Consider the following 25,112-nt stretch of genomic DNA (forward strand, 5'->3'; position numbering starts at 1 on the left):
CGTATATATACCAGTAGAAAGGGAGGGAGAAAGGGAAGTAGAAAAGCAAATATTGTTACACGCCCAGTGTGGCAGGTTACACGGCCTTGTCTTTGAGTGCAGTTGGACTGAGTGGTTACAGCGGCAGCAAATACAGCGTGACTGTGAGTGCTAACTACAAGCAAAGCTGTTCTTACCAACAGCTGTTACAGCAGTTAATTCGAAATGACGAAACGACAGAACGCCTTCTACGTATTTAACAAGTTGGGGAGTGGGTCATTCCATGTAGAATATGCACCCATGGAGACCGACCGAGGTTAGGTCAGAAGAGCCTTTTACCTATTTCACACGTTGGGGAGTGGGTCACCTCACGTATAATGTGCACCCGTCGAGACTGACCAAGATTACGTAAGGAGAGCCTTTTACCTATATCACACGTTGTGGAGTGGGTGAGCTCATGTATAATGTGCACCCGTCGAGACTGACCAAGATTAGGTAAGAGAGCCTTCTACGTATTTCACGCGTTGGGGAGTGGGTCATTTCATGTAGGATATGCACCCTTCCAGACTGACCAAGGTTAGGTAAGGAGAGCCTTTTACGCATTCCATACGTTGGGGATTTGGTCAGTTAAGGTAGAATATGCACCCGCCGAGACCAAGCAAGGTTATGTCAGGCGATCCTTTTACATATCTCGCACGTTGGGACTCGGTCAGTTCGTGTAGAATATGCACCCGTCGAGACTGACCTAGATTAGGTAAGGAGAGCCTTTTATGTATTTCACACATTGGGGAGTGGCTTAGTTCATGTAGAACATGCACCCGACGAGACCGACCAAGATTAGGTAAGGAGAGCCTTTTATGTATTTCGACTTTTGGGAGTGGGTATTTCATGTAGAATATGCACCTGCCGAGACTGAACAAGATTAGGTAAGGAGAGCCTTCTACGTATTTCATACGTAGGGGACTGGGCCAGTTCATGTAGAATATGCACTCGTCGAGACCGATCAAGGTGAGATCAGAAGAGCCTTTTACTTATTGCACACGTTGGGGAGTGGGTCAGCCCGTGTATAATATTCAACCTTCGAGACTGACCATTTACGAATTTCACTCATTGGGGAGTGGGTCAGGTCATTGTCACAGAGCATGGCCTGCCATCCCGTACACCTGCAAACATTTTCGTGAACAGATCCCCAACCGTGCATAATTGTCCCTTTGAGGGCCGCTCCGACGGCGCGACGGCGCAACGAGTCCCATAGACCACTTGAGGACGGTCAAGCGCCCGGCGAATTTCTTATCGCCGGCGGCTTATTGGTAACGGAAGGGGTGGCGGTCCCAGGAATGGGGTGTCTAACTACTGACACGTTCGTCGCCGGACAGTCTGATGACCTTTTGTTCCAAGGGAGGTTACACTGAATAGGGAAAACGTTTCTCTTGGCGTGCTCACGCCGACACTGATGGAAAAACCATTTCCGATGGGAAGAGTGGCCTAATGTGGACTTTGGGAGGCCAATGCCAACACTTGTGGCGTATGAATTCGTGTATCTGTTCAGTGTTGAAAAAGGTAAAACATACAGAAAACCTTTAACGTAAAAGGCTAACCCCGCGTGACCAGGGGGGAGTCGAGTTGGAAAGTCAAATGTGGCATGTAGCGTAACAAGTCTGTTCGGCGTTTGGCGGGACTTCAGAGTTTTCGGACACGGCGGCGGGTGTGTTTATCGGCCGCTAAAGGCAGGAGTTTGTATCGACGAGTGACAACGACGGGTGTCGCGGCGACATAGGTCGTCACACCGGAACATAAGTGTCTTGGGACCTTGTGAGTGTGCGTGCGTGTGCATACATCCAGCCCGGGAACGCCGACTGAACGATTGGGACCCGACCACACCGAGCTCCAAGACCCCATCGCCCAGATAAGACTCTCTCCATTTCTGATTATTTTGCTTAAATTGTTAATCTAAGTCTTCGTTCTAAGCTTCTTGTTAAAATCTACTTCTCTGTGACTCCATAGCGGTGTGTTACTATTTTTAATTTGTGTGTATCCCGCAACTTGGAGCTATTCGTTTGTTTTAATTGTTAACGAAGAAATATACAATTGTTTGATGAACGCAGACAGCCATTTATGACTCCCCTCATTTCACAGACTCGGATTCACACGTGCCGTACGGTGCGACATTGGCGGGTCCAAACCTCTTTCTTTTGTTTTCGTTCACGAGGTAGGGTGTGCTTCGGGAGAATTACGCCAGTAGTGTTCGTTTGGACGGTCGTCGCGGAATTTAGTCCCGATGCATTCCCGCTCGGTTCACCTGGCTCACCAAACGGAGCATTCCCTACCGGGCCTTGTGACAGTCATGTAAAATATCCACCCGTGGAGACTGACCAAGGTTAGATTAGGAGAGCCTTTTACGTATTTCACGCATTGGAGAGTGTATCATTTCATGTAGAATATGCACCAGTCGAGACTGACCTAGATTAGGTAAGGAGAGCCTTCTACGTGTTTCACACGGTGGGGAGTGGGTCAGTTCATGTAGAATATGCGCACGCCCAGATCGACCAAGGTTAGATTAGGAGAGGCTTTTACGTATTTCACACGTTGGGGAGTCGGTCAGCTCATGTAGAATGTGCATCTGTGAAGACCGACCAAGGCTAGGTCAGAAGAGCCTTTTACGTATTTCACACGTTGGGCAGTGGGTCAGCTCATGTATAATATGCACCCTTCGAGACTGACCATTTACGTATTTCACGAGTTGGGGAGTGGATCATTTCGTGTAGAATATGCACCCGTCGAGACTGCCCAGGATTAAGTAAGGAGAGCCTTCTACGTATTTCACACGTTGGGGAGTGGGTCAGTCCATGTACAGTTTGCACCCGTAGAGACCGACCAAGGTTAGGTCAGGAGAGCCTTTTACGTATTTCACACGTTGGGGAGTGGGGCAGCTCATATATAATGTGCATCCATTGAGACTGAGCATTTACGTATTTCACACGCTTGGGAGTGGATCATTTTATGTAGAATATGCACCCGTCGAGACTGACCTAGATTAGGTAAGGAGAGCCGTCTACGTATTCCACACTTTGGGGAGTGGGTCATTTTATGTAGAATATGCATCCATGGAGACCGACCAAGGGTAGGTCAGAAGAACCTTTTACGTATTTCACACGTTGGGGAGTGGGTCAGATCATATATAATGTGCACCCATCGAGACTGACCATTTACGTATTTCACGCGTTCGGGAGTGAGTCATTTCATGTAGAATATGCACCCGTCGAGACTGACCAAGATTAGGTAAGGAGAGCCTTTTACGTATTTCACACTTTGGGATTGGGTCAGTTCATGTAGAATATGCACCCGTCGTTATTGACCAAGATTATGTAAGGATAGACTTTTACGTATTTCACACGTTGGGGAGTGGGTCATTTCATGTAGAATATGCACCTTTCGAGACTGAGCAAGATTAGGTAAGGAGAGCCTTTTACGTATTTCATACGTTGGGGAGTGGGTCAGTTCGTGTAAAATATGTACCCGTCGAGACCGAGCAAGGTTAAGTCAGGAGAGCCTTTTACGTATTTCACACGTTCGGGAGGGGGTCAGTTCATGTATAATGTGCACACGTCGAGACCGAGCAAGGTTGGGTCAGGAGAGCCTTTTACGTATTTCACACGTTGGGGAGTGGGTCAGTTCATGTAGAATATGCACCCGTTGAGACTGACCAAGATTAGGTAAGGAGAGCCTTTTACGTATTTCACACGTTGGGGAGTGGGTCAGTTCGTGTAGAATATACGGACTATACGGACTCCCTAAGGTTCATAAGCAAGATTGCCCACTCCGCCCTATCGTATCCTTCATTGGTGCTCCTGCCTACAACTTGTCGAGGTACCTGACCGAAGTCATCACTAGGGCCCGGATTTTTAGGTACTTACAGGTAGCGCTCTTCGTTGGGTAAATCATTCTAGGCCAACAAACCTTCAGAACCGTATTGTTGTATCTTCCGATTGGAAGGAATGTTGATACATAAAACGGTGCGCATACCCTTTCTCAGCTTATCGGGAGACAGAGCGATATCATGCGCGATGATGATTGGCATACTGCGTGCTATGCGGTCAAGAGCGCCACCTGTTGGTGCCCAAAAACCCAGGCCCTAGTCATCACCCCACTGACAGGAGGAAACGGCTTGACTATCCCTAAGTCACGAGAATTTGCAGGACTCGTCCAAGATTATACCTTGCAAGAAGATGACTTGATGGTATCGTCTGATGTGGTTTCCCTCTTCTCGAATGTGCCTACAACGGTTGCTGCAAAAGTTGCCGAAACAGCGTCTACTGAATTATGGCATCTTCTCTTCTCGTACATCTCTAACCGTGAAGGACATCATAACTCTGTTACGTTTTCGCCTCAATCGGTGCTACTTTACTTTGCGTGGCCAGAAATATCACCAAGTGACAGTGTGCCCTGTGGGGAGTCCTGTGTCCGTCCCTATGGCTAACCTCGGGATGGAACATACTGAAGAAACGGCACGACAAAACCTTGCCCCGTGAAATTCTATCGCCTCTACATTGACGACATGTTCGTAATCCTGATCCGCCACCACACGTTAAACAGTCTCGAACATCCTATTCAGTTCGTCCGCACCGGCCTCGGTGGCTCAGTCGGTAGGGTGTTCACCTTCTGATCCCGAGATGGCGGGTTTGAACACGGTCGAGAATGCGGGGTTCATGGGGGTGCACACCATTTGTTTGGCACTTGTCAAATGCATAATGCAACAAAAATGGCGTACGCCCCCTGTTTTCACCAAATCATGAGAAAGAACGATGTCACTCGTGATGATGGTTGGCTAGGAGCGTGCTATGTGGTGAAGTTCTTTTTTAAGATGAAGGGTTTTCATGTGAAGAAGGGGGCGTTGAATATGCATGATGTCCCGTAGCACACGCTCCGCACTGGATCTGCATTCACCAACTCTCAGCTATTCAAGATCGGCTCTAGGGGTGACGCCTGCTGTGGCCACTGTCAACAACCTGAAACAATCGAGCACACCCTAGGAGAAAAAGCAAAACCTAAAGCAAGCAAGCATCGCTAAAGCAAGGAACCTTATTCTCTTTCTGCAGAAGGCGGGTCTTCCTCAGCGAGCCCTCTAGCGCTTTGCTCCCCCCGACGAACCTTCATCCGTCCGCTGGTGAGTTCGTTTATGGTCATCCTGACTGCGTATGAGATGACGAAATTCATGGAATTTCTGGTAAATGACAGTGCATACTTGAAGCCTCGACAAAACGACGCTAGGTAACTGACGCGACGAAAATATTCCCACACCTGAAAAACTTAGTTATAGTGACATTTACTATCACTTTAACCAAAAGCGGTAACTGTAGTTAATTTTGTAAAAAAAAGTAACTATTTCGTATGAGATGACAAAATTCATGGAATTCCTGGTAAATTGCAGTGTATACTTGAAGCCTCGATAAAACGACGCTAGGGAACTTAGTTACAGTGACATTTACTGTTACTTTAACCAGCGGACGAACCAAAAGCGGAAATAGTTACTTCTTTTTTACAAAAGTAACTACAGTTACCGCTTTTGGTTCGTCTGCTGGTGAGTTCGTTTATGGCTATCGTGGCTGCGTATCAGACGACGAAATTCAAGGAATTCCTGGTAAATGGCAGTGTGTATGTACTTGAAGCCCTGACGAAACGACACTGGGGAACTGACGCGACGAAAATATTCCCATACCTGAATAACTTAGTTCCAAGTTATACTTCTAACTTGGTTACTACCCAAGGTGGTGGTGGTGGTGGTGATAGTGCTAGTGAAAGAGCTCGCCGTTGTCGGTCTGACAGAGGTGGGCAACCTCAGGCCGAACGCTCTGGAGGGAATGCGCGTCCTGGGCCCACTTCTACGGGAACTCTGCCCATTACTCTCCATTACTTCCATTACCACCCAAGAGTGGACGAGATGGTTGTTGCGAAAGTGGCAGGTCGTCTAGTCAATTAGCATTATTTATTTCTTCTGAAAAACGCTGAAACCTGACGTAACGTGCGCACGTGAAGCTGAAAGAGAAGAAAAAAAAAACACACTCAATTGCTGTGCCACCGCGCTTGCCTAGAGGTTCTACAACGCCGGACTGGCGGGGTCAACGATACACCAGTCAAGGCAAGATGAAGAATGATTCACCGAAGAGGCAGTGCGTGTCGGAAGACAGCGAAAAATCCAAAAACAGGTTCGCGATCGTCTGCGCTATTGGCACCGTCACCATCGTTCTATCAATCTTTTGCATGGGGATGTTGAGATACTCCGTTGAAAGGAGAGAGGCCCAAGCTGCTCTGCCCCTCTTCGCGAAACCAGGTAAGCGGCCCAAGGTGCTGGCCTGCTTGTACAATCCCCGTAAAGCACTCGAGTACCGCCGCACATTGAACGACTTCCCTACACTCTACTGCAGCCACTTCATCGTCTGTTGCTTGCACAAAAAGTCTCTGGACGACAAGATAATATGGCGGACTTCGAAGACACTCGACCAGAAGATTTCTCGCAAAAGAATCGTCATTGGGTTGTCAGCCACAACTCGGTTGTCCTGGTTTCGCACTGCCTTCCGACGAACACACAATGTTTCCTTGCTTGTGGACACCGTGAGTACAGCGCTGGAGAAACACGGCAATGGTGTTGGTTTGTTCATCTACATGCCTGTCTATGACCCCGAAACATCTCCATTACAGTACGTGGTGCTTGTCCAGCTATTCGCACGTAGGTTACGAGATACAGGAGGCATTTTCATGATCTCCCTTCCACAGTACGACAAAGCATTCGAAGCTTCCATAACTAAGCCGGTATTGCGTTCGGGCGCATACTTCATTCGACTATCTCACTACGAGCGACCGCATGTTGAGGGCGACAGACAAATGGTGTGTCCAAGTCCGCTCGAGCTCAGAAACAGCACCCGTTCCTTGGGAGGCGCCATGACGATTGTCCACGGAAAACGTTTCGGCTGGACACCGAAAACGGGCAATGCGCCTGGGCCGTACGCGAGCCATTTGTGGCGTAGAACGTTGTTTACATTTAATATGGCGGTCTTTGAATACGCTGATGGCAAAGTACCGCCATTCCAGCTCACAGGAAAGAAAGTCCGTGGTTATGACAAGTTTTGTCAGCCTAAGGAAGCCAAACGAAGAGCCTGGAACACAAGTCACGATAAAACGACCATGTGTCAAGTACTACGTAAGGGAAGCACAGCAATGACTGTGTCCAGCCCCAAAGTGATTGAGGCCATAAACGAGCGCTTCTCCAATAGACTTGCAGGCGTTGTGGTGTTTGGTCTTCACGCGGATGACTACCGGGGAACTTGCGGCGTCCCATTCGGGTTCACCAAACAGGTGTACTGCGCACTGTACAGGGTGGAGGAAGAACGTTGCAAGAGTTTACCTTAATAAAATACTCCAGCACGCAAAGACTTCTAGCATATCGGGCCTAGCACGTAACTGCTTCTACGTGGAGGCAGCCTTCAGAAAGGAGCCATTAGTGTATACTTTGGCCTCATGAGTCCAGTCCCCGATATTTTCCCAGGTAATGTATGGTTAGAGGTATTGTAAGAGGTATGGTCGAACACTCTGTCGAAAACGAAGAGAGACGAGTCCAGAATCACTGTCTTTTTTGGTTGTTGTGGACCTCATCAAGCGCGTTACATGAGGAGTTCTGCGATTTTTTTACGTGGAGCTCTTCGGCGGAGTCGTCTTAATAGCGTAGTCCAGGGGTGCTAGGCTCGTCGCATCTTGGAACTCGAAGAAAGTTCAAGAGATGTGAAGGAATGCAACCATTGGATGCTTTCTGTGTGCTCGCGTGAGCGTGCTTGACTGTCAATCAAACCTCAGGTCAAGGTTACCGAAACGCGCGTACGTTGAAATGTTTTCCTGACGTCAAAATGGCGTTTTGGATGCTCGGGAGGATGGTGTTTTTGCAGATTTAGACAATGTAAACATTTCTTGAGATGGGGGGAAAGACAGCCGTTGGACCGTTTCTGTGGTCCACGTGACGGCGTGTGTTGTCAATCAAACGAAAGTTCAAGGAAAGAGAAAATGCAGCTTTTGGCAGGAGTTCCGTGACGTCAAAATGACGTTGCGCTCCTTTTTTCCCACAGAGAAAACTTCAAGGATAGATAGTGGCGAACTTTGAAGTTTGTTAGAAAGATGGCGACCGCTTTTGTTTACTATTTTGTTGTGTGCGTTTACTACTGCGCCACTGACAATTATCATTAGTATGAAGGCACGTCTGAAGTGCCAAGCGATGACTTTCGCCCGTGTCACAGATCGAAGGACACAGTTCGTTGGTTCGCCACCGTATTCGCTACTTTTTTCAGTAGCGGAGTAGCGATCTCGCTACATTTTAAATTGGTAACGGAAAAGGTATTTCCGCTACAAATACAGGTAGCGGCGGACTCTTTCTCCGCTACGACTACTTCCGATAATATGGGAGACGTGGAACACAAAGAGAAAAACTGATGTAAGGATGAAGCAGAATTTCTTCTTGTCATTCCTTTTAGTTGTTGAGTTGTTAATCAGGCAGACTGATGTGACGACCTTCCTCAATTTCACTCACTTTCGTAAGCTAAGCGCACTTGAGTAGTTAGGAATACAATTTGTGTTATTCTGTGCTTTTGCTAACCTTGCTCACATTTGCGAAACACCCCCAGGTATGTATAACATACTGCATAATATTGGCTACGAAGCTAGTTTCCGTCATAAAATCAGTTGCAAAACTAGTGTGAGCGTGTTGATAGCACACTTCAAACTGTGTTTTGCAGCTTTATTATTCGGAGCAGATAAACAAAGCGTCGTGTCTTTTGGAACAGGAATGCGAAAATATATCGGAAACACAATGAGATATCGTTACAGTAATGCATTGCACTCCAAACGTACCGCCGACTTTGCTTTAAGGTGTCGCGCCTCAGGTGAAGCATTTCTGGCGAGATAGAATTACCTAAGCTTACACAGGTTGCCGAACGCGGTCTAGTTATTTTCTCACATTACATAGGTTACATTGTGGGCATATGAGCCACACAAAATGAATAATAATAATATTATCCTGGAGTCAGTGCGCGCTGCACACCTTGTAAGGGAAGCCATCGTGTGACTGGAAGAAGGGAAGAAGGGGGTACACAACAACCTTTAACTCCTAATTCCTGTGAGATCTAAGCTTTGGTGCAGTATGCCAACTACACGGCGTTGGTTGGCCCTAGCGACACCAAACATTATGTCATTCGTTTGATGTTTTCACCTCGTGGTAGCCAATTATTGATGACTCAATGCGTCGCTTATCATGGCAGTACCGCCACTTGATCACACTGGTCAATCCGTCGACAGGAAGCAGACTGAAGAGTTTGAGGTTGGGATCTGCGGATATCTCGGACAAAATACTATCACTGCACAAAAATCGTTTTGTGCTTCAAACATTCTGACGGGAAAATTATTATATGCACACATGCGCTGTGTGCATTAAATAATATACATATATTGCCTGTAGGTAGTTGTATACTTTATACTGCATGCCAGCTATGTCAGGGAACTTGAATATTGCACCGTCTTTAGACACATTCGACAACGAGATGCGTACGGTGAGATGTTGCATGGAGAAGAGTATGGTCGCGGATAAGTAGCGGCACAGTATTTATGTTACCTTGATTTGGTAGAGGTAGAGGTATCTCGTTACTTTTTCAAATTTGTAACGACGCTAGTATTGCGTTACTTTTCTGTGGAGTAGCGGGTATCGGTGTTCTGTTAGTTCTGGGAGCGGGTACAACACTGATGGAAAGCGAGGGGAGTTCGCGTTTTCGCGAGGTGTCCCGCAGAAGGCTTCCGCCTCCCATTTCCAACAAATCAAAAGTGGTAAAGGTATAATTCTGTACAATGATTGGCTTTCGGAGTGCTACGCGGGTACCCGGGTTTGAATCCCGGGGCCGGCTGTGCTGTCTGGGGTTTTTCCTGGGTTTTCCTCAGCCGCATTCAGGCATATATCGGCAGAGTTCCCTTAGAAGTCTGCACAGGACGCACATTCCCCCAGGGCATCAGCCGTGACGTTGCTCACCTCTGTGAGGCCGACAACGGCGAGCCCATTCACCACCACTAACACCATCTGTTTTTGGAGTGAGGAATGATCGAGTGGCAACAGGTTCATGCGTCGCAGCCTCTTGCGCGAGTTATTCAAAAGATGTAACACCTGTGTCAGTCTACAGGTACAGATACTTCCTCGGTTTGCTGCAGCAAAGCGAGGAATCATCTGTGGGTACGAGCACTGAAATCTCCACCAATCACAAGGGATGTGCTCGCCTTCAAGTATTGCACTGATCCTGCTGGAACTTGAATGTTGACGCACGTACACGCCTGAAACAGTATGGTCCGCACGTGTGAGTCGTCTTTCATGTGTGTTATTAAACGTGCTCTGCACATCCCGTCTGAACAGTTACATTGTCAGAATGCAAGCGTAAATAGGAGAGATGTGTGACAACAGACTTCCTCGTTTAGTTGAGTCTTGTCTCAATGTGTCTTTATCTTTACAGAAAGTAAGGAGCTTTTACCTCCCCCAATAAGTAACAAGCTAGCGAAAAGATTGCTGTATCAGGCTTTCAGGTCGTCTAGGTTGCCACTTCGCACTCTCGTGGGTGTAGTCCTCTTTAGCATATCATTCCAGTACGAATAGCAAGACAAACAAATAGTCGAGAATTATGGCGTCAAACCCTAGGCATTGTGGTCAGTGAGGTCAGTCAGTTTGCTGTAAGTTTGATCTTGCCTGGCACTTCTGTTACTTGGCAAGTTTAATGAGGGTCATCGTTACGGCTGCTGTCCTGGTAGCTTTTCTGTCGTGTCTTCGTCTACTTCTCCCATGAATAATTGTCTCGAACGAAGATGATGTGGTGAAATTGTGTAAAAGTGCTCGTGGCTTGACGCCATTATTCTTGTAGTAATGCACATTGAGTGAGCGGCGACAGCGGCAGCCGGCACAAGGACTTTTGAGTCTCCCCGGGACTGCGTCTCTGCCGAAGCTTGGGCTTCACATGTCCGACTCATCACGTCGTGTTCGAACACAACTGTAAGGTATAAAATATATTCTTCATCAAGATGCCAAGTCGCGCAAAATGAGAGCTACGTCAATAGCACTGGACAATGGATAGGGGCTCTTACCAAATGCTTTGCTGTTTCTGCTACCGCGTCTGCTGAAATACGGCCGACATGGAACTTCGGCTTTGCTCAAGAAACAGTGCCTCATGTCGTAGACGCACTAAATCAGTTTAGGCGATAAATTTCCGTTCCAGCATATAACTTTCAGGTGGTAACTCTTTGCATCCTAACCGTCGGAGCAAAAAGAGAGCTCTGAATTTTTGCTGACAGCTCTGAAGGGTACTTGAATGAGTGCAATATACTCAGTGTATACTCGTATACTCATAGTATATTCAGTCCACTTTGGTGAACAATCATTCCTCGTCCTTCTCTCATGTATCATCTGGTGTCCCACAGGGTACGGTCATAGGTCACCTCCTCTTCTCTATCTATAATAACGACTTCCCTGATTGCGTCTCATCGAGTATACGCCTGTTCGCTGACGACTGCATCATCTACAGTTCAATTCGCTCACCAAACGATAAACATCATCCATATCGTGACCTACAGGCTCTGGAAACTTGGTGTGATAAGTGGCTTCTTTCGTTCAACGTATCTACATGCTGCTACATCCCTTTTTCTCGCACTATGGTAACCTTCAACCATTCCTACACCTTATGCGGCTCCGCGGTTCCTATTAATAATCAGTACAAATACCTTGGAGTCATTATTTCTTCTGACCTCACATGGAATGCTCACGTTTCCTCTGTTATCAGCAATGCTCCTCGTACCATTGGTTTCCTTCGCCGTAATTTGAAGCTTGCTTCCCCTGAAGTTCGCTATATCGCATACACTACTTTTGTTCGTCCGAAACTGGAATATGTATCAGCAATATGGGATCCCCCGCAACGATACCTGACACGCTGTATCGAATCCATCCAGAACGCTGTAGTCCGGTTCATTGTTTCTGATTACTCATATTCATCAAGTGTCACAGGCATGAAATCATCATTAGGTGTTTCATCTCTGCAACATCGTGGGTTCATTGCCAGACTATGCTTATTCCACAGGTTCTATCACAATCCTTCTCATTGTAGACATTATATAACACCAGCGCGAACAGTTTTTCTACGCATTGACCATACACATAAAGTAGAAAGACAACTGTGCCGTACGTCTCGTTTCATGAACTCATTTTTTCCGCAAACGGCCATTTCGTGGAATAGCCTCCCTCATCACATAGTCGAACTTACTGACCCTCATCAATTTCGCACCGCAGTATCTAATCATTTCTCTTTCTCTGTTTAATCGTGTATTTACAATTGAAGTTGTATTGTACCTACTAGCCTCTATGTGCCACCCCCCATGTAATGCCTGTGAGTGCCTTTGGGGTATGTGAATAACTAACTAATTAAATAAATAAATGCACTTTAAAGGTTATTGAACAGAAAGGTATGAGAAGGTGTAGCCACGTGATGCACTTCACGTGTACCTGTACTTTACTAAGCAAACACCAAATAATTTCTGCATAGGTTCCATAAATGTGGCGCCGATTGCGCGTTGCTTCTCATCTTTCAATGGCATGAACAAAGGCTGACAACGTTTCACCTTTTGCAGATGAGTCGCGGATCAAGTTTGATTGTTCTCATACTGACCGTGATATGGATGATCAGCTCTCCATCTTGTGCCACAATCGCTCGACACAAGGTGGGAAACGCAATGACCGTAAATTAGGATAGAAGCCTTTATAATTCACGTGTAACGTAGTAGCTTAACAGAAGGCCGAAGCCCCTCTTAGTTCTATTCTGGGAATTTGCTACCCCCGCGCAACTGCTGTATCCAACCAAGAACCACAACGTGGTTCAGAGAAGGAGGACTTCGTTCGACTTCCCACTCTTATTTTGGCGCCCTCACACCAGGATTTTTCACTCGTTTCGATTTCTTCGTCAAATTTCTTCATTGCCCGTAATTGAACAACAACTTCATTACAAGATGGTGAATACAAGGGTTTCATCGCCAGGGATGATACTCTATCCCATAGCTCGTGGTGATGCGGGGAATGAAATAATGAGCCCCTTCACAATAAGGATCGAAGTCCTATGGTATCCAGGAAGGTGAAGAGAGCTTTGAGGGCAGAGCGTTGGTGGGCTGGATGTGGCCAGCGGCGAAGCAATTTTGTGAGAGAGTGGGAACGGGAGTTTAGCTCGTTAAGAGATCCGGAGAGTACGGTTTGGGAAGGTTGGTAGTGTGTGTATGACCACTAATATCTGATATAACTCTATAGCATTTTCCTCTTCCAACAAAAATAAAGCATTAATTAACTTTTATAGTTTCAACATTCCGTGATATGACGTTTCTTCAACTTAAAAGGGCTCGAAGGCATACCATTTGCTCAAGAGCTGGTACACTTTTAGAAATGAACTTCACCACATAGCACGCTCCTAGCCAACGATCATCCCGAACGACAACGTTCTCGCCCCTGATTTGCTGAAAACGGGAGGAGGAGCCTATTTTGTGCCGTGCATAATGGCACAAAATAGGCTCCTCCTCCCGTTTTCAACAAATCAGGGGCGAGAACGTTGTCATTCGGGATGATGGTTCGCTAGGAGCGTGCTATGTGGTGAAGTTCATTTTTAAGAGTGTACACTCGAAAAACAGAGCTTTACTGCACAGCACTCTGTGCGCCCTCCCATTGCCACAAAGGGTTATCGCTTCTGATTCCAAGAGAGAGGGGGCGAACGCCTTTTTGTGTCAATTTGGATATATGATAATTGACGCAAAAAGACGTACGCCCCACTCTCTCTTCGAATCACAAGCGATAATTCTATCATTCTGCTCTCATTGTATTCCCATCCCATCAACGCCCTATCACTACCAATCCGACCCTATCATTTGTGGCAATTAATGGTTGGCGCACAGCGTGCTATGCGGTGAACTTCTCTTTTTAGAGTGTACCTGCCATCCTCCCTTTTCTTTTTCTTCTTTTTTTTTTTTGTAGAGTGGGACGAAACTTTGATAAAATGTTCCCGCAAGCCCAACACATTTTTCCCACTCACTACAAAATGGAAGCACTACGAGCACATCAGTGCGCTGGTCGAGCTCGCGGCCTATGCATAATAAGATGGATGCAAGTGCAGAGACGTGTCCGGACTTTTTATGTGGCTCTACACACTAAAAGCAGAACTTCACTACATAGCGCGGTGAAGGCGAACCATTGACCGGGATGGTACACTCTTAGAAATGAATTTCACCGCATAGCACGCTCCTCACCAACCATCATCCCGAATGACAACGTTCTCGCCAGTGATTTGTTGAAAACAGGAGGCGGAGCTTATTCTGTGCCGTGCATAATGGCCACAAAATAGCCTCCGCCTACCGTTTTTAGCAAATCAGGGACGAGAACGTTGTCATTTGGGATGATTGTTGGCTAGGAGCGTGCTATGCGGTGAAGTTCATTTTTAAGAGTGTACCTTTATCACTTCCGCTTTGTGGAAACTGCGGGGCGCACGCTTTTTTTTAAGCTGCATAACTGTTCCAAAAAGGCGTACGCCTAGCGTTTTTAACCAATCGGGGGGCAGGACGATGTCATTCAGGATGGTGACTGGCTAAGAACGTGCTATGACATGAAGTTCAACTCCCCTCTCCCACTTTCCTTTTTTTGGCTATAGTCGTGACGATGCCCACTTGAGTGCGGCCAACAACGGCAAGCTACCTCGACCCCCCCCCCCCTCTGTTTTTAGAGTCTACCCAAGCAGGTTGGGGCATGGGTGCAGTTCGTATGTGCAGGGAACTTGCCCTGATTCTAGAAATCTTGCATTTAAGGTTAAAAGGGACGCAAGCGATGTCCGTTCCTCACCTGTGGGTTTGCCAACTAAAGCAACACCGTTTCCCGGACGATCACTTAATGGCACACCGTCCGGAAACATCACTTCTGCCTTTCAAAGCAACCAACATCGGAGATGGCGTCTGCCGTTCTTACGCACCATGTTCCAGCGACTCACTGAACTGCACAGGAAGAAAACCCAGCAAAGACGCAAGAGAGAAACGGATACAGGTGAGGATCTCTTCGACTCTCCCGTTGGACAAGCGCTCTTAGACAGTTTATCCAAAGGATATACCCGAGAAAAAGGACTTGGGAATGGGATTGGTGACACTCCCGTGCTGGATGAAAAACATCCGGTCGGTCTAGTGTGGCGTCAAGATGGGGATAGTGAGCAAATAGCACGGGACAATACGTTATTTGGGCCCAAAGAGCCATTTAGCTTGACCGTACGACGAGCACTTATGGACAGCATTTGCTATCCAGGCCATGGCGGATCACGGACCTCGAAAAGCGACGTCAGAGAGAACTTCAGGCAAGACGAGGACACAGATAGCCAAAGTGACCGCCAACAAAGAAACAAAAGGTTGTCACATCGCTTGAAAAGGTACCTCGAGATCGTGCGCGTCAAGATCCCATCTTTGGATTTCGCAATGAGAGATAAAGCTAAGCGAAACTCTCGTGTTAGTGGCCACTTGGCTGAATTCCTTGAATCAGTTCCCCACGAGAACAGGGAGGTTCACACAGTCATGGCACAAAGCAACCCCAACGTCTCAAGGGACAAGCATGACGAAAACGGAGGACAAGCAAATAAGCACAGTTCAACGAACGCATCTGCAGATATGACGCCATCACTGTTGTCGTCCTTGAACAACCTGTTGGCCAACCTTGACGTTAGTTTGGTAGACCTCCTTGAAGAAGCATCTGCAGCTAACGATACGAGTCGCACGCTGGTTAGAAGAGAAAGACCATCCTTGGAAGGCCACGAAGAACGCCAGAACGCGGTCTCGCTTCCGCCAGAGATGAGGGAACTTGTCGAACAACTTGACAGAAAGAGTAAACGAAAGTGGGCGTACGAAAGAACAAACGCTGTCGGCGAGATGCATCATGTTGCCCACGCAGCGCCCGATGAGAAAGGAGTTGTCAAAACAAAGGAGCAGGACATCCAAGCACTGAAGAAAATTCACCATTATAACGTCCCCGCCTACAAGCACGAGCTTCGAGAAGCAAAACAAATGCTTCAAGATCTCCAGGAAGAACTCGAAAAACGGAAGAAACAGTGGGCTATCTAATATATATAAGTACAACGGCGAGAAAGTGTCCGCTTTTGACAGTGATGCAAAGAACATGGTACTCAACCAAGTAGAGGGTGTGTTACGATGCCCAGTAATGCGAACGACGAAAAATGCCACCGAGATTTGACAAAATCCCGGAGAAAAGTAAACACACCACAAGGTTTGCATGTTCTGTTCTAATTTTCTGTTGTTTCCTTTCTTCTCTGAAGTCCTTCAGAAGTTGTACTGGTATGCTATAAATCTTGGACCACCACTTGTCGTCGTTGTTTGTTCCCATTACAATGCGTGCTGAGCATACTATTGCTTGCTGCTACTACTGTCACATGCACGCAAATAGAGAAGATTGGTGGATAATCGAAGCAGACCTTCCAAATCTACCATTGCGTTGTAATGACGATTGGACCACTGGGAAACGCCACGAATGCAACTTAAGGTGGATGCAAGCAAGAGGTGGGGTTATTAATGTGACAGAGTTTGTTTCTTGCGGCTCGTGCAAAGGAGTGCGTGTTCGTGTAACGAAAATGTTGAGGAGTATCCCTTTAGCTCATGTACAGGTGCACTAGCTTTGCGCGCATGGTTGAAAGATTGGAAATATTGGTGACTGAAAATTTCAGCTGCAGGCTCTGTCCCGAAGCACGTACACAGAGCAGTTTCATCGTTTTCACTCTTTTTTTTTCTTTTCGGGAAATAAACATTTTATAGGTGCTTTTCAATAGGTGTCTGACCAGAACAAGATTATTCGTGGGCTTCCACAGCAGACTTCTGCGTAACTTAAATGATCTACTTAAAGGGTCCATGAAGAGATTCCCGGAAAATCTGAGTTCTCGGTAGAGAATGGTTCTCAATGAGAGCCTGAAATACTCGATTCTATCCGATATCCGATTTCCTTTTCCTTTCTTTTTTATTTTTTGATGTTGCATTCAACGCCGGTGCAGTTCTCGTGTTAAAGGAGCATGGAAAGACTCGAGAAAGAAATATGTCGAGAGAACTAGAAATTAGGATTGCAAGCCCTGGACATTCGTACAAAAGCTGCGAGTGCAGTGCGATACCCTGGAGCGCAAACGAGCTTTCAATCTCGCAGGTCAGAAAACCTGATCTCCTCGGCTGCCAGTCTGCAACTTCATGTGCATCGCCAATACTGAGTCGAGCGACTTATTTTTTCTTTCTTCTTTTTGCAGTCGCTTTTTGCGCCGCCATTCACGCGTCTCGACTGGTCGCTGTCGCTAGCTGATGATTCTTGGTGATCAAGAAAGAGTCCGCTGCCAAACTGACGTCAAGAGACGCGAGAAGCCGAGGCGAGGTTGTCGCCGCTGCGCGCTTCCTTGCAAAGCAATTTTCTCAGTAATTTCGCACTTCCCAAATCAAATATCTTGCGGGACGGTTCCTCAGGGTACTATGCTCATATGATGATCTAAAAAAAAGTATATGTTACAAGTCCTTTGCATGCTCCGTTAAAAGAAAAAAAAGAAAAAGAAATGCTTCGAGCGGCCGCAAGACGCACCCCCTACAAGAGGCATAACGTGACTTGTATCATTTTGTTACTCGCCAAGGTTGCAGCAAGGCAGTCCGTCAGCGAGGAAGGTCACCTGATGGGAACTGGATGTGCTGAGGCTGGAACACATAAAAAGGACAAACACAAAGCCTCAAGTGCCTAAGACATTAGTGATGAAAGAAGGAAGTTGCTGAAAAGGTTAGCCAGGCTGTAGAGTTATCCGCAGTCCATCTCTTCGGCACGTGCAGCTCAACGTGGGTTTTAATAGAAGACCCTGGCAGTTTTAGCTCATTCCGGCTCAATGGCCCTTTTCCCAGAGCCGTTTATAGAGAGAGTTTGGCCATTGGGAGGAGACTAACTTAAAGCGCGTCATGCGACGTCACGGCTGAGCGACCTCCCTTGTCGTGCACAATTGTTATTCAGCCGTCAACCGGTCGCAGACGCCATATTGATGCTGATTGTTGTTTACAACCCAAGGAGAGAAGACACGTGCGTACTTCTTGCTTCGAAAGCCTTTCGTCCTTGGATTCTGTTCTTTCTGTTTGGCAACAAAGCCCCCCTTATCACTGGGTAGTAGCTCATAAGCACCAAATGCTCATAACCTCCAAACGCTCAAAACCTCCAAACGCTCATATGCACCGAAAAAAAGTTGGTGGTTTTGAGCGTTTGGTGGAAATGAGCAGGAGGGGAGAAGCTGCTCATAAGCACCAAACGTCCAGAACATCCGAATGCTCATATGCACCGAAAGGCGGGAGACCACAAAGGCCGGGTCTTCCTCTCCCGCATTTGGAACAAGGTCACAGGGTGAGTGAATGGCGACTACCAGGGCCGCTTAATGTGTCAGTTTGAAGTTTATGTAACAGCTTGGTCCTGCTTGTATGCAGTCAGAACGAATTTTTATGGAAGTTCATCTATCGTGAGTCAATTGGTGTTTGAACGCCGTAGTGTCCGCCCATTTGGTCGAACGACGTTTGGTGTAATGACGTTTGATCGAAGGTGTTTGATCGATCGCCGCTTGGTCGAAAACCGTTTGATCGAAAGCCGGTTGATCGATGCTGTTTGTTCGAAAGACGTTTGTTCGAAGAGAGTTCAAAACTGCATGCACTGTGTCATCCGCACCTCTTTTTCTGTAATTGTTGACTCGAGCATACGGAGCTGGCAATCAGGGTACTCTGCTTTTTTTCATTTTTATTATTATTACTTCTTTTTCTTTTCTTTTTTTCTTTTTTTGCAGGGGGACCGCTGGCTACTTGCAGACGTTTGTAATTTACGAACCAGTCAGACACATGTTGAAGAAAGTTGCCCCAGGTTGGGAGCAGGCGATAGTCTGTGTTTCTTCTGAGCACCCTTCTCATTGCTGGTGACATATTTAAAGGGAACGGTCTGAAACGGGATAGCCATATGTGCGCGAAAGCCACTCCAAGTCTGTGGATGCTAAGAAGGAAATTTTGCCATGGCACAACGAAAGATATTAAATTAACGGCATATAAAACCTTAGTTCAACCTCGTTTAGTGTATGCATCTGCAATCTGGGTCACTACACATGCACGCTATCCGAAAAAATAGAGAAAGTACAAAGATCTGCTGCCCTGCTTATCTTGTCTAGGTTTCGAAGGACTTCTTCGGTTACATGTCTGTTGCAAGAACTAAATTTAGATTCACCTGCACATAGGCGAAAAGTAAATAAACTAAAACTGTTCTTTCTCCTATACAATGGTCAGTTGATTGTCAGAAACAATAATACATTGTTAAAATTTATCCACATTCAACAGGAATAAATAATCGAAAAATGTCATTAATTTATTTTTTATTTATTTGCCAAGAATGTTTAATAATTGAAATCAATTATTATTTGACAAAGTGGGTTAGCATGAGGAATGTGTTTACGAGCAAACGGGTTACACGCAGTTAAATGTTGCTTAGGATAACGGCATTTAGAACTCCGGCGTTCAACACTCCAAGTGAACCAACAAAAAATCGATCAAACGACCGCTGCCGTTTCGATCTTCGATTAAATGTCTTTCGACCAAATCATATGTCGGCACAGTTCCTATAGAAGTCGGCCAGGATGCACATTCCCCAAGGCCGTCAGTCGTGACGTTGCCCACCTCTGTGAGGCCAACAACGGCGAGACCTTTCATCGTCACCACAGTGAATTAAATTCGCATACCTGAGGTAGAGCGTGGTTGACAAAACGTGTAAGAGAAAATGTGGCCGATGAACGGATATCAACATGGAACGCCGTCTACTCCATAGCGCCTTAAGCTACATAAACGAGTAAACACAAGAGAAAACGAGTAGTAAAAATAAACCGAAGAAATAACATTAAACTGAATATATGTTAGAGGTTCAACGATAACACCCAGTGAGCTTGAACTAGCGGTGCAGGAAGGAGGATTGACGCTGCACAGCGTCGCAGTCAGGCACTGGCGTCATCGAATGGTTCTGTAGCATTCGCTACAGTTCTACAGTATAAAGTCTGCGTCGTGAAGCGTACATTAGAAGTAGTTTTGGCATGTGCTACAACGTGTCTGTTTTTGCATGTTCTTGCCTGTTTAGGTATTTTTTTGGGTCTAAATATCTGTCTATTTTCATGGTTCTGGCACGTAAATTTCCGAGTTCTACTTATAAGAGGAAGTAATGTTGTTCTTGAATGCCTAAAACGGTGGGCAAACAGAAATGAATTGAAAACCAATCATCCGAAGAACCAAACCAGTCATCTTCCAGACCGAAGGTAGAATAACTATAGGAGCGAGAATGTGTAGAGCATGTTGGATAGAGTTTCGGAAAAAAATAGTCCCGGAAAAGTTCGTCCCGGAAAAATTGGTCCCTGGTTGCGTGGCGGAAGAAATGGTCCCTTGCGGTTCCGTGCGCCCAAAAATACAGGGGCGTCGTTGTGGACATCTGATAAACCGAATCATAGCCAATCAAGTGCTATCATTCGCACTCCTCATTTGTTCGAAATTGGAAGACATGCTTTTTTAAATTAACATTAATCTTAATGAACAATAAATGCTGCACGCCATTTAATGAAGAACATAAAAGCGGTTCCGTTTGCTGCACCGCTTGTATTGTACAAATTGCGTCTGTTCTTTCTGTTCCTCTCTTTATTTTGCGGAGTACAGACAACGCGACAAGATCATGAAGCAGTTCTGCAATGTCTGCTACCTTCTCCTAAAAGTGAAATAAATAAATAAATAAAAAGGAAGAGTCGTCTTTCTGCAGAACGAAAATTCAAATCTCAGTTCTTTCTTATTCTCACTGATCAGGCCATATCTTCTGTTTTGTCAACCAACTCGTGGAGTGGTAAAAGTTGTTTGGATTTCTGTAAAACGCTAACAACTTGGGGCAGCGTCAATAGGAACTTGAACTGGAGAATCGCAGCAAAAATTTTGAAGTAAAAATGGTAGACATCGATGCCAGCGAACTTATAATGGAATATCCTTTTGTGTCATTGAGAAAAAGAGAGGACGCCAAACAAAGAGACGCCAAACAATTTTTAACGTACACATACAAGAAAGCCTCCAAGAGATACATCTGAATCCTTGCATTTGCGTCAGCACTCTATTTTCTGACCACACCAGCTACTGTCGCTGATGCTGAAAGAAGTCTCAGCACAATGAAACTGACCGATCAAGAATATCCTGTGCTCAGTTAACCATAAGAGATGTCGGGCTTTCTGAGTTCGTAGTCAACCGAAAACATGATTATCATATCTCTGGACTATGATGCATTGATTAACCAACTTGCGAAGAACAAGGCTCGAAAGAAGGGTTTTGCGCAAATGTTCACTGCAGGCCTATGTATGCATAATTTAAACCCTATATAAATATCTTATTCCAGCTTCTGCACTGTAAGTGAACCCGGACATATGTTCGGAGGGGACCACGCTCTTTGTTGCTACAGCCCTGGGAGCCGAGTGCCTTTCGAGCTAGAATCAAGTCTTTTGTCCTAGGCTGCCTCCATGTCTATGAAAATAGAGCTCAAATTGAAATCCATAAACGAGAAGGCGCTATTCGTTCTGGCTATACAAGCAGGACCAAGCTGTTACATAAACTTCAAACTGACACATTAAGCGGTCTTGGTAATCGCCATTCATTCCACCTTTCTCACCCTATGACCTTGTTCCAAATGCGGGAGAGGAAGATCCGGCCTTTGTGGTCTCCCGCCTTTCGGTGCATATGAGCATTCGGATGTTCTGGACGTTTGGTGCTTATGAGCAGGTTCTCTCCTCCTGCTCATTTCCACCAAACGCTCAAAACCACCAACTTTTTTTTGGTGCATATGAGCGTTCGGAGGTTTTGAGCGTTTGGAGGTTATGAGCATTTGGTGCATATGAGGCACAACCGTCCACCAGCTGGCGGACAGCATCAATATGGCGCGGACTAGATGGCTGATAAGCGGATTCCGCTTGGATTCAGGCTTTTTGGGCGGCGCAACGACGACTGTGACGTTAAAATACGCTCCTCCCATGAGGCGGCAAAAGATCAATGAATGGCCAAACTCTCCCTATAAATGGCTCTTCCTTTTCCATATTCGCGACGCCCCTGGCGGCAGAATGTCGAACGTCGTGTCTTTCCCCCCAATAATGGTGACGCTTTACGAACTGGCACGTACGTTGCGTGGGAAAGTAGCAAGAGAAGAATGCAGAAAGAGTGAAAGCGCATTGTACTCATTACCAGACCTCAAACGTCGGCGTAAGTCGTAACCTTGAAACCGATTATCTCCCCACCATGAACATGACAGTCATCCGCAGGTGGGTCCATGGCGATGTTTTCCGCTCAAAAATGACGGACTCAAGGGCTGGGCATGCGCATACGCGTTGTCGGAAATGGTTCATTGTGGGGTGTCCTCGAAACTGGTGGAGGTGTAGCTATTTGTTCGCGACGATAGCCATTGGTGGATCAAGGCCCGAGAGAGGGCAGGAAGAAGAAAAAGATAATCATATCGCAACCCTAGCTCGTGCCTGAGGGACGATTCTTGCTTGAGGGATCTTCTATTTCATTACGTCAAGGGCAGAGACTCGGAACAAACCCTTGGAATTGAAAGTGTCAAGTTTCAACGAGTAGGCAAGTTTCCATTGGGTTTACACGGCTTGATGAACGCATTGTTGTGAAGCACATGGCAAGTTGTCGCGTACTCATTTTTGCTACGCTTCTTTGGGGCGACACTCCTGCAAGAGGTGTTTTCAAACGCAGGCAATGCAGTTGCACTTGTAAACTGCCGCTGTGAAACCTCGATAAGAAAGGGTTGCGTGGTTACGCTACCAGTTCCCACACTCTTAACCACCGCATAGCACGCTCCTAGCCAACCATCATCTCGAATGATATCGTTATCTGCCCGGATTCGTTGAAAACGGGATGCGTACGCCTTTTCTGTGACACTTATGCTGTTCATAATTGTCACAAAAAAGGTGTACGCCTCCCGTTTCCAACAAATCAGGGCAGATAACTATATCATTCGAGATTATGGTTGGCTAGGAGAGTGCTATGCGGTGAAGTTCATTTCTAAGAGTGCATACCCGTGCAGTTTCTCATAGACGTGTGGTGTGAAGAAACGAACTATGGTCGCATTTGACATGCACTCTTAAAACTGAACTTCACCGCATAGCACGCTCCTAGCCAATCATCATCTCAAATGATATCGTTATCTGCCCTGATTTGTCGAAAACGGGAGGCGTACGCCTTTTTGTGACAATTATGAACAACATAAGTGTCACAAAAAAGGCGTACGCCTCCCGTTTTCGACAAATCAGGGCAGATAACGATATCACTTGAGATGATGGTTGGCTAGGAGCGTGCTATGCGGTGAAGTTCAGTTTGAAGAGTGTGTATGGGATAGAAGCGTACCGTATACCAGCGTATCGTGGCCAGACATACAATTGTCAAAGACGAGTCATAGACATACAAAGATGTGTCTAGACCATACGATTATGAAATTGTATGGTCTAGAATCATCTTTAATGAATTTGTATAACACCATATGAAGCACTTGTGCAACAGCAAAGACGCGACCTTCCTAAGCCGAACTGGCTTGGAGGCCGCCGTCTCATCAAAAATAGTGAAGTGAAATCAGCATTTTATATTGTGTATATGGTGGTAAGTTATGTTAGGGTCACATTCGTGGGGGGCAGTGTCTTGCGTTGGTGGAGGGGAGAAGTGCCTGCATGTACCGCCAAAATGCTGTTGCCTCTTCAGTAAACATGGCGGATCGTTCTGTGCAACAGGCGATAATGTATGTTTCACACAACATTCGATGTTTATTTCTTTTCACTCTTTTTTCCTTTCCTTTTTCTTTGTGTTTACATTATTTCGTCAAAAAAGCAGTGGTCCAGGTGCAGAATTACATCCACGCGATCTTTCAGCTGGATGATAGAAGAAACGATCGTAGAAGAAAGATGGGAGACGTTCCGAAGGAAACCCGTTGGACGTCGAAAGTGAAGTTCTTCGTTGCCATCGCCTCACCCCTGTGCCTGTCGCCCATGCTTTTCATTGGGACACCGGTGCGTATTCCCAAGAGTTGGCAACACATTATGACATCACATGCGTCATTACAGAGTGCCAAGTGTGCATACTGCCTTCTTCTCATGTTCTGCACCATGACGCTTGGGACTCTTCCAGTGCCCGTCGTTGCCCTCATTCCGATCGTGTTCGTTCGCCTGTTTGAAGACCTACCGTCACGTGACCCGCTACTTGAAGCCACCTACGTGAGTCCTATATGTGGAGGCGAAATCTGTACCGGATACATTTCAGGACCGTTAAAACACTTAAGATGAATCGAGAATTACGCCTGTGACAATTGTGCATAGAGTTAATCGAGACTGGCAATGCGAATAAAGACAGCACATTGTTGTTCTGCATGTCATTTCTCGGGTCTTTGCATGTGAGGTTTATGTGCTATGAATTGTTGGAGTGATGCGTCGTGTTGAAATAAATAACTGCATATCGCCGAATATCTCCCGTAAACCGTTTCATCTAGCGCCCCAATTTCTCCACGTGACGCACTCAGTATTATTGTTCAGGCGAAAGAAAGCAGCACCGGAAACCAGGACAGGCTGATCTATCTGGATCATGTTAAAGGGACGTAGTATCCGGAACCTCTCCTGTGAAGCCGAAACCACTATGTTCTGCATCGGCTGCCAATCCACTTGGCTAATTTTTTTCGTCCGAAAAGTGGTTAGATATGAAATAAACGAAGTTTAAAGATCAGCGGTGCTTCCGCGGCTGCAGAGGCTCCAGCGGCGTGATGTCACTCCCTAAGCCGAGGAGTAAGAGGGCGGTGCAGTGTTGCCAGGTCACTAAGGCGGAAATTCAGGAGGTCGGCATCAGAAAATTCAGTAGAAGTCAGTCGATGTACTAAAAACAAGGGCGAAACGCTCCACGGCGACCTAACTAGTGGGCCATATGATAAATAAACACGAACTATCACGATATATAGGTGATAGAATAAACAAAATATACTT

At 46.3% G+C, this 25,112-nt stretch overlaps 2 protein-coding genes across 2 annotated transcripts in view; both read left to right on the forward strand.

The window, feature by feature from the left end:
• Positions 1–10,874: 10,874 nt before the first annotated feature.
• On the forward strand, positions 10,875–16,411 carry LOC135383286 (uncharacterized). Its single transcript, XM_064612808.1, has 4 exons — positions 10,875–11,040; positions 12,661–12,750; positions 14,866–15,097; positions 15,350–16,411. Exons 2-4 carry the CDS (start codon positions 12,661–12,663, stop codon positions 16,153–16,155), a joined length of 1,128 nt encoding a protein of 375 aa, XP_064468878.1. The 5' UTR covers positions 10,875–11,040; the 3' UTR covers positions 16,156–16,411.
• Positions 16,412–22,605: 6,194 nt separating this feature from the next.
• Positions 22,606–25,112, forward strand: part of LOC135383287 (uncharacterized) — a 31,758-nt gene continuing 29,251 nt past the window's right edge. Inside the window, exons 1-3 of the mRNA XM_064612809.1 lie at positions 22,606–22,715; positions 24,015–24,152; positions 24,207–24,356. Of these exons, the coding sequence (XP_064468879.1) occupies positions 24,048–24,152; positions 24,207–24,356 (255 nt within the window). The 5' untranslated portion in view covers positions 22,606–22,715; positions 24,015–24,047. The remainder of the gene's footprint in view (positions 22,716–24,014; positions 24,153–24,206; positions 24,357–25,112) is intronic.

This window comes from Ornithodoros turicata, chromosome 2 (assembly GCF_037126465.1).
Source record: "Ornithodoros turicata isolate Travis chromosome 2, ASM3712646v1, whole genome shotgun sequence".
Classification (NCBI taxonomy): domain Eukaryota; kingdom Metazoa; phylum Arthropoda; class Arachnida; order Ixodida; family Argasidae; genus Ornithodoros; species Ornithodoros turicata.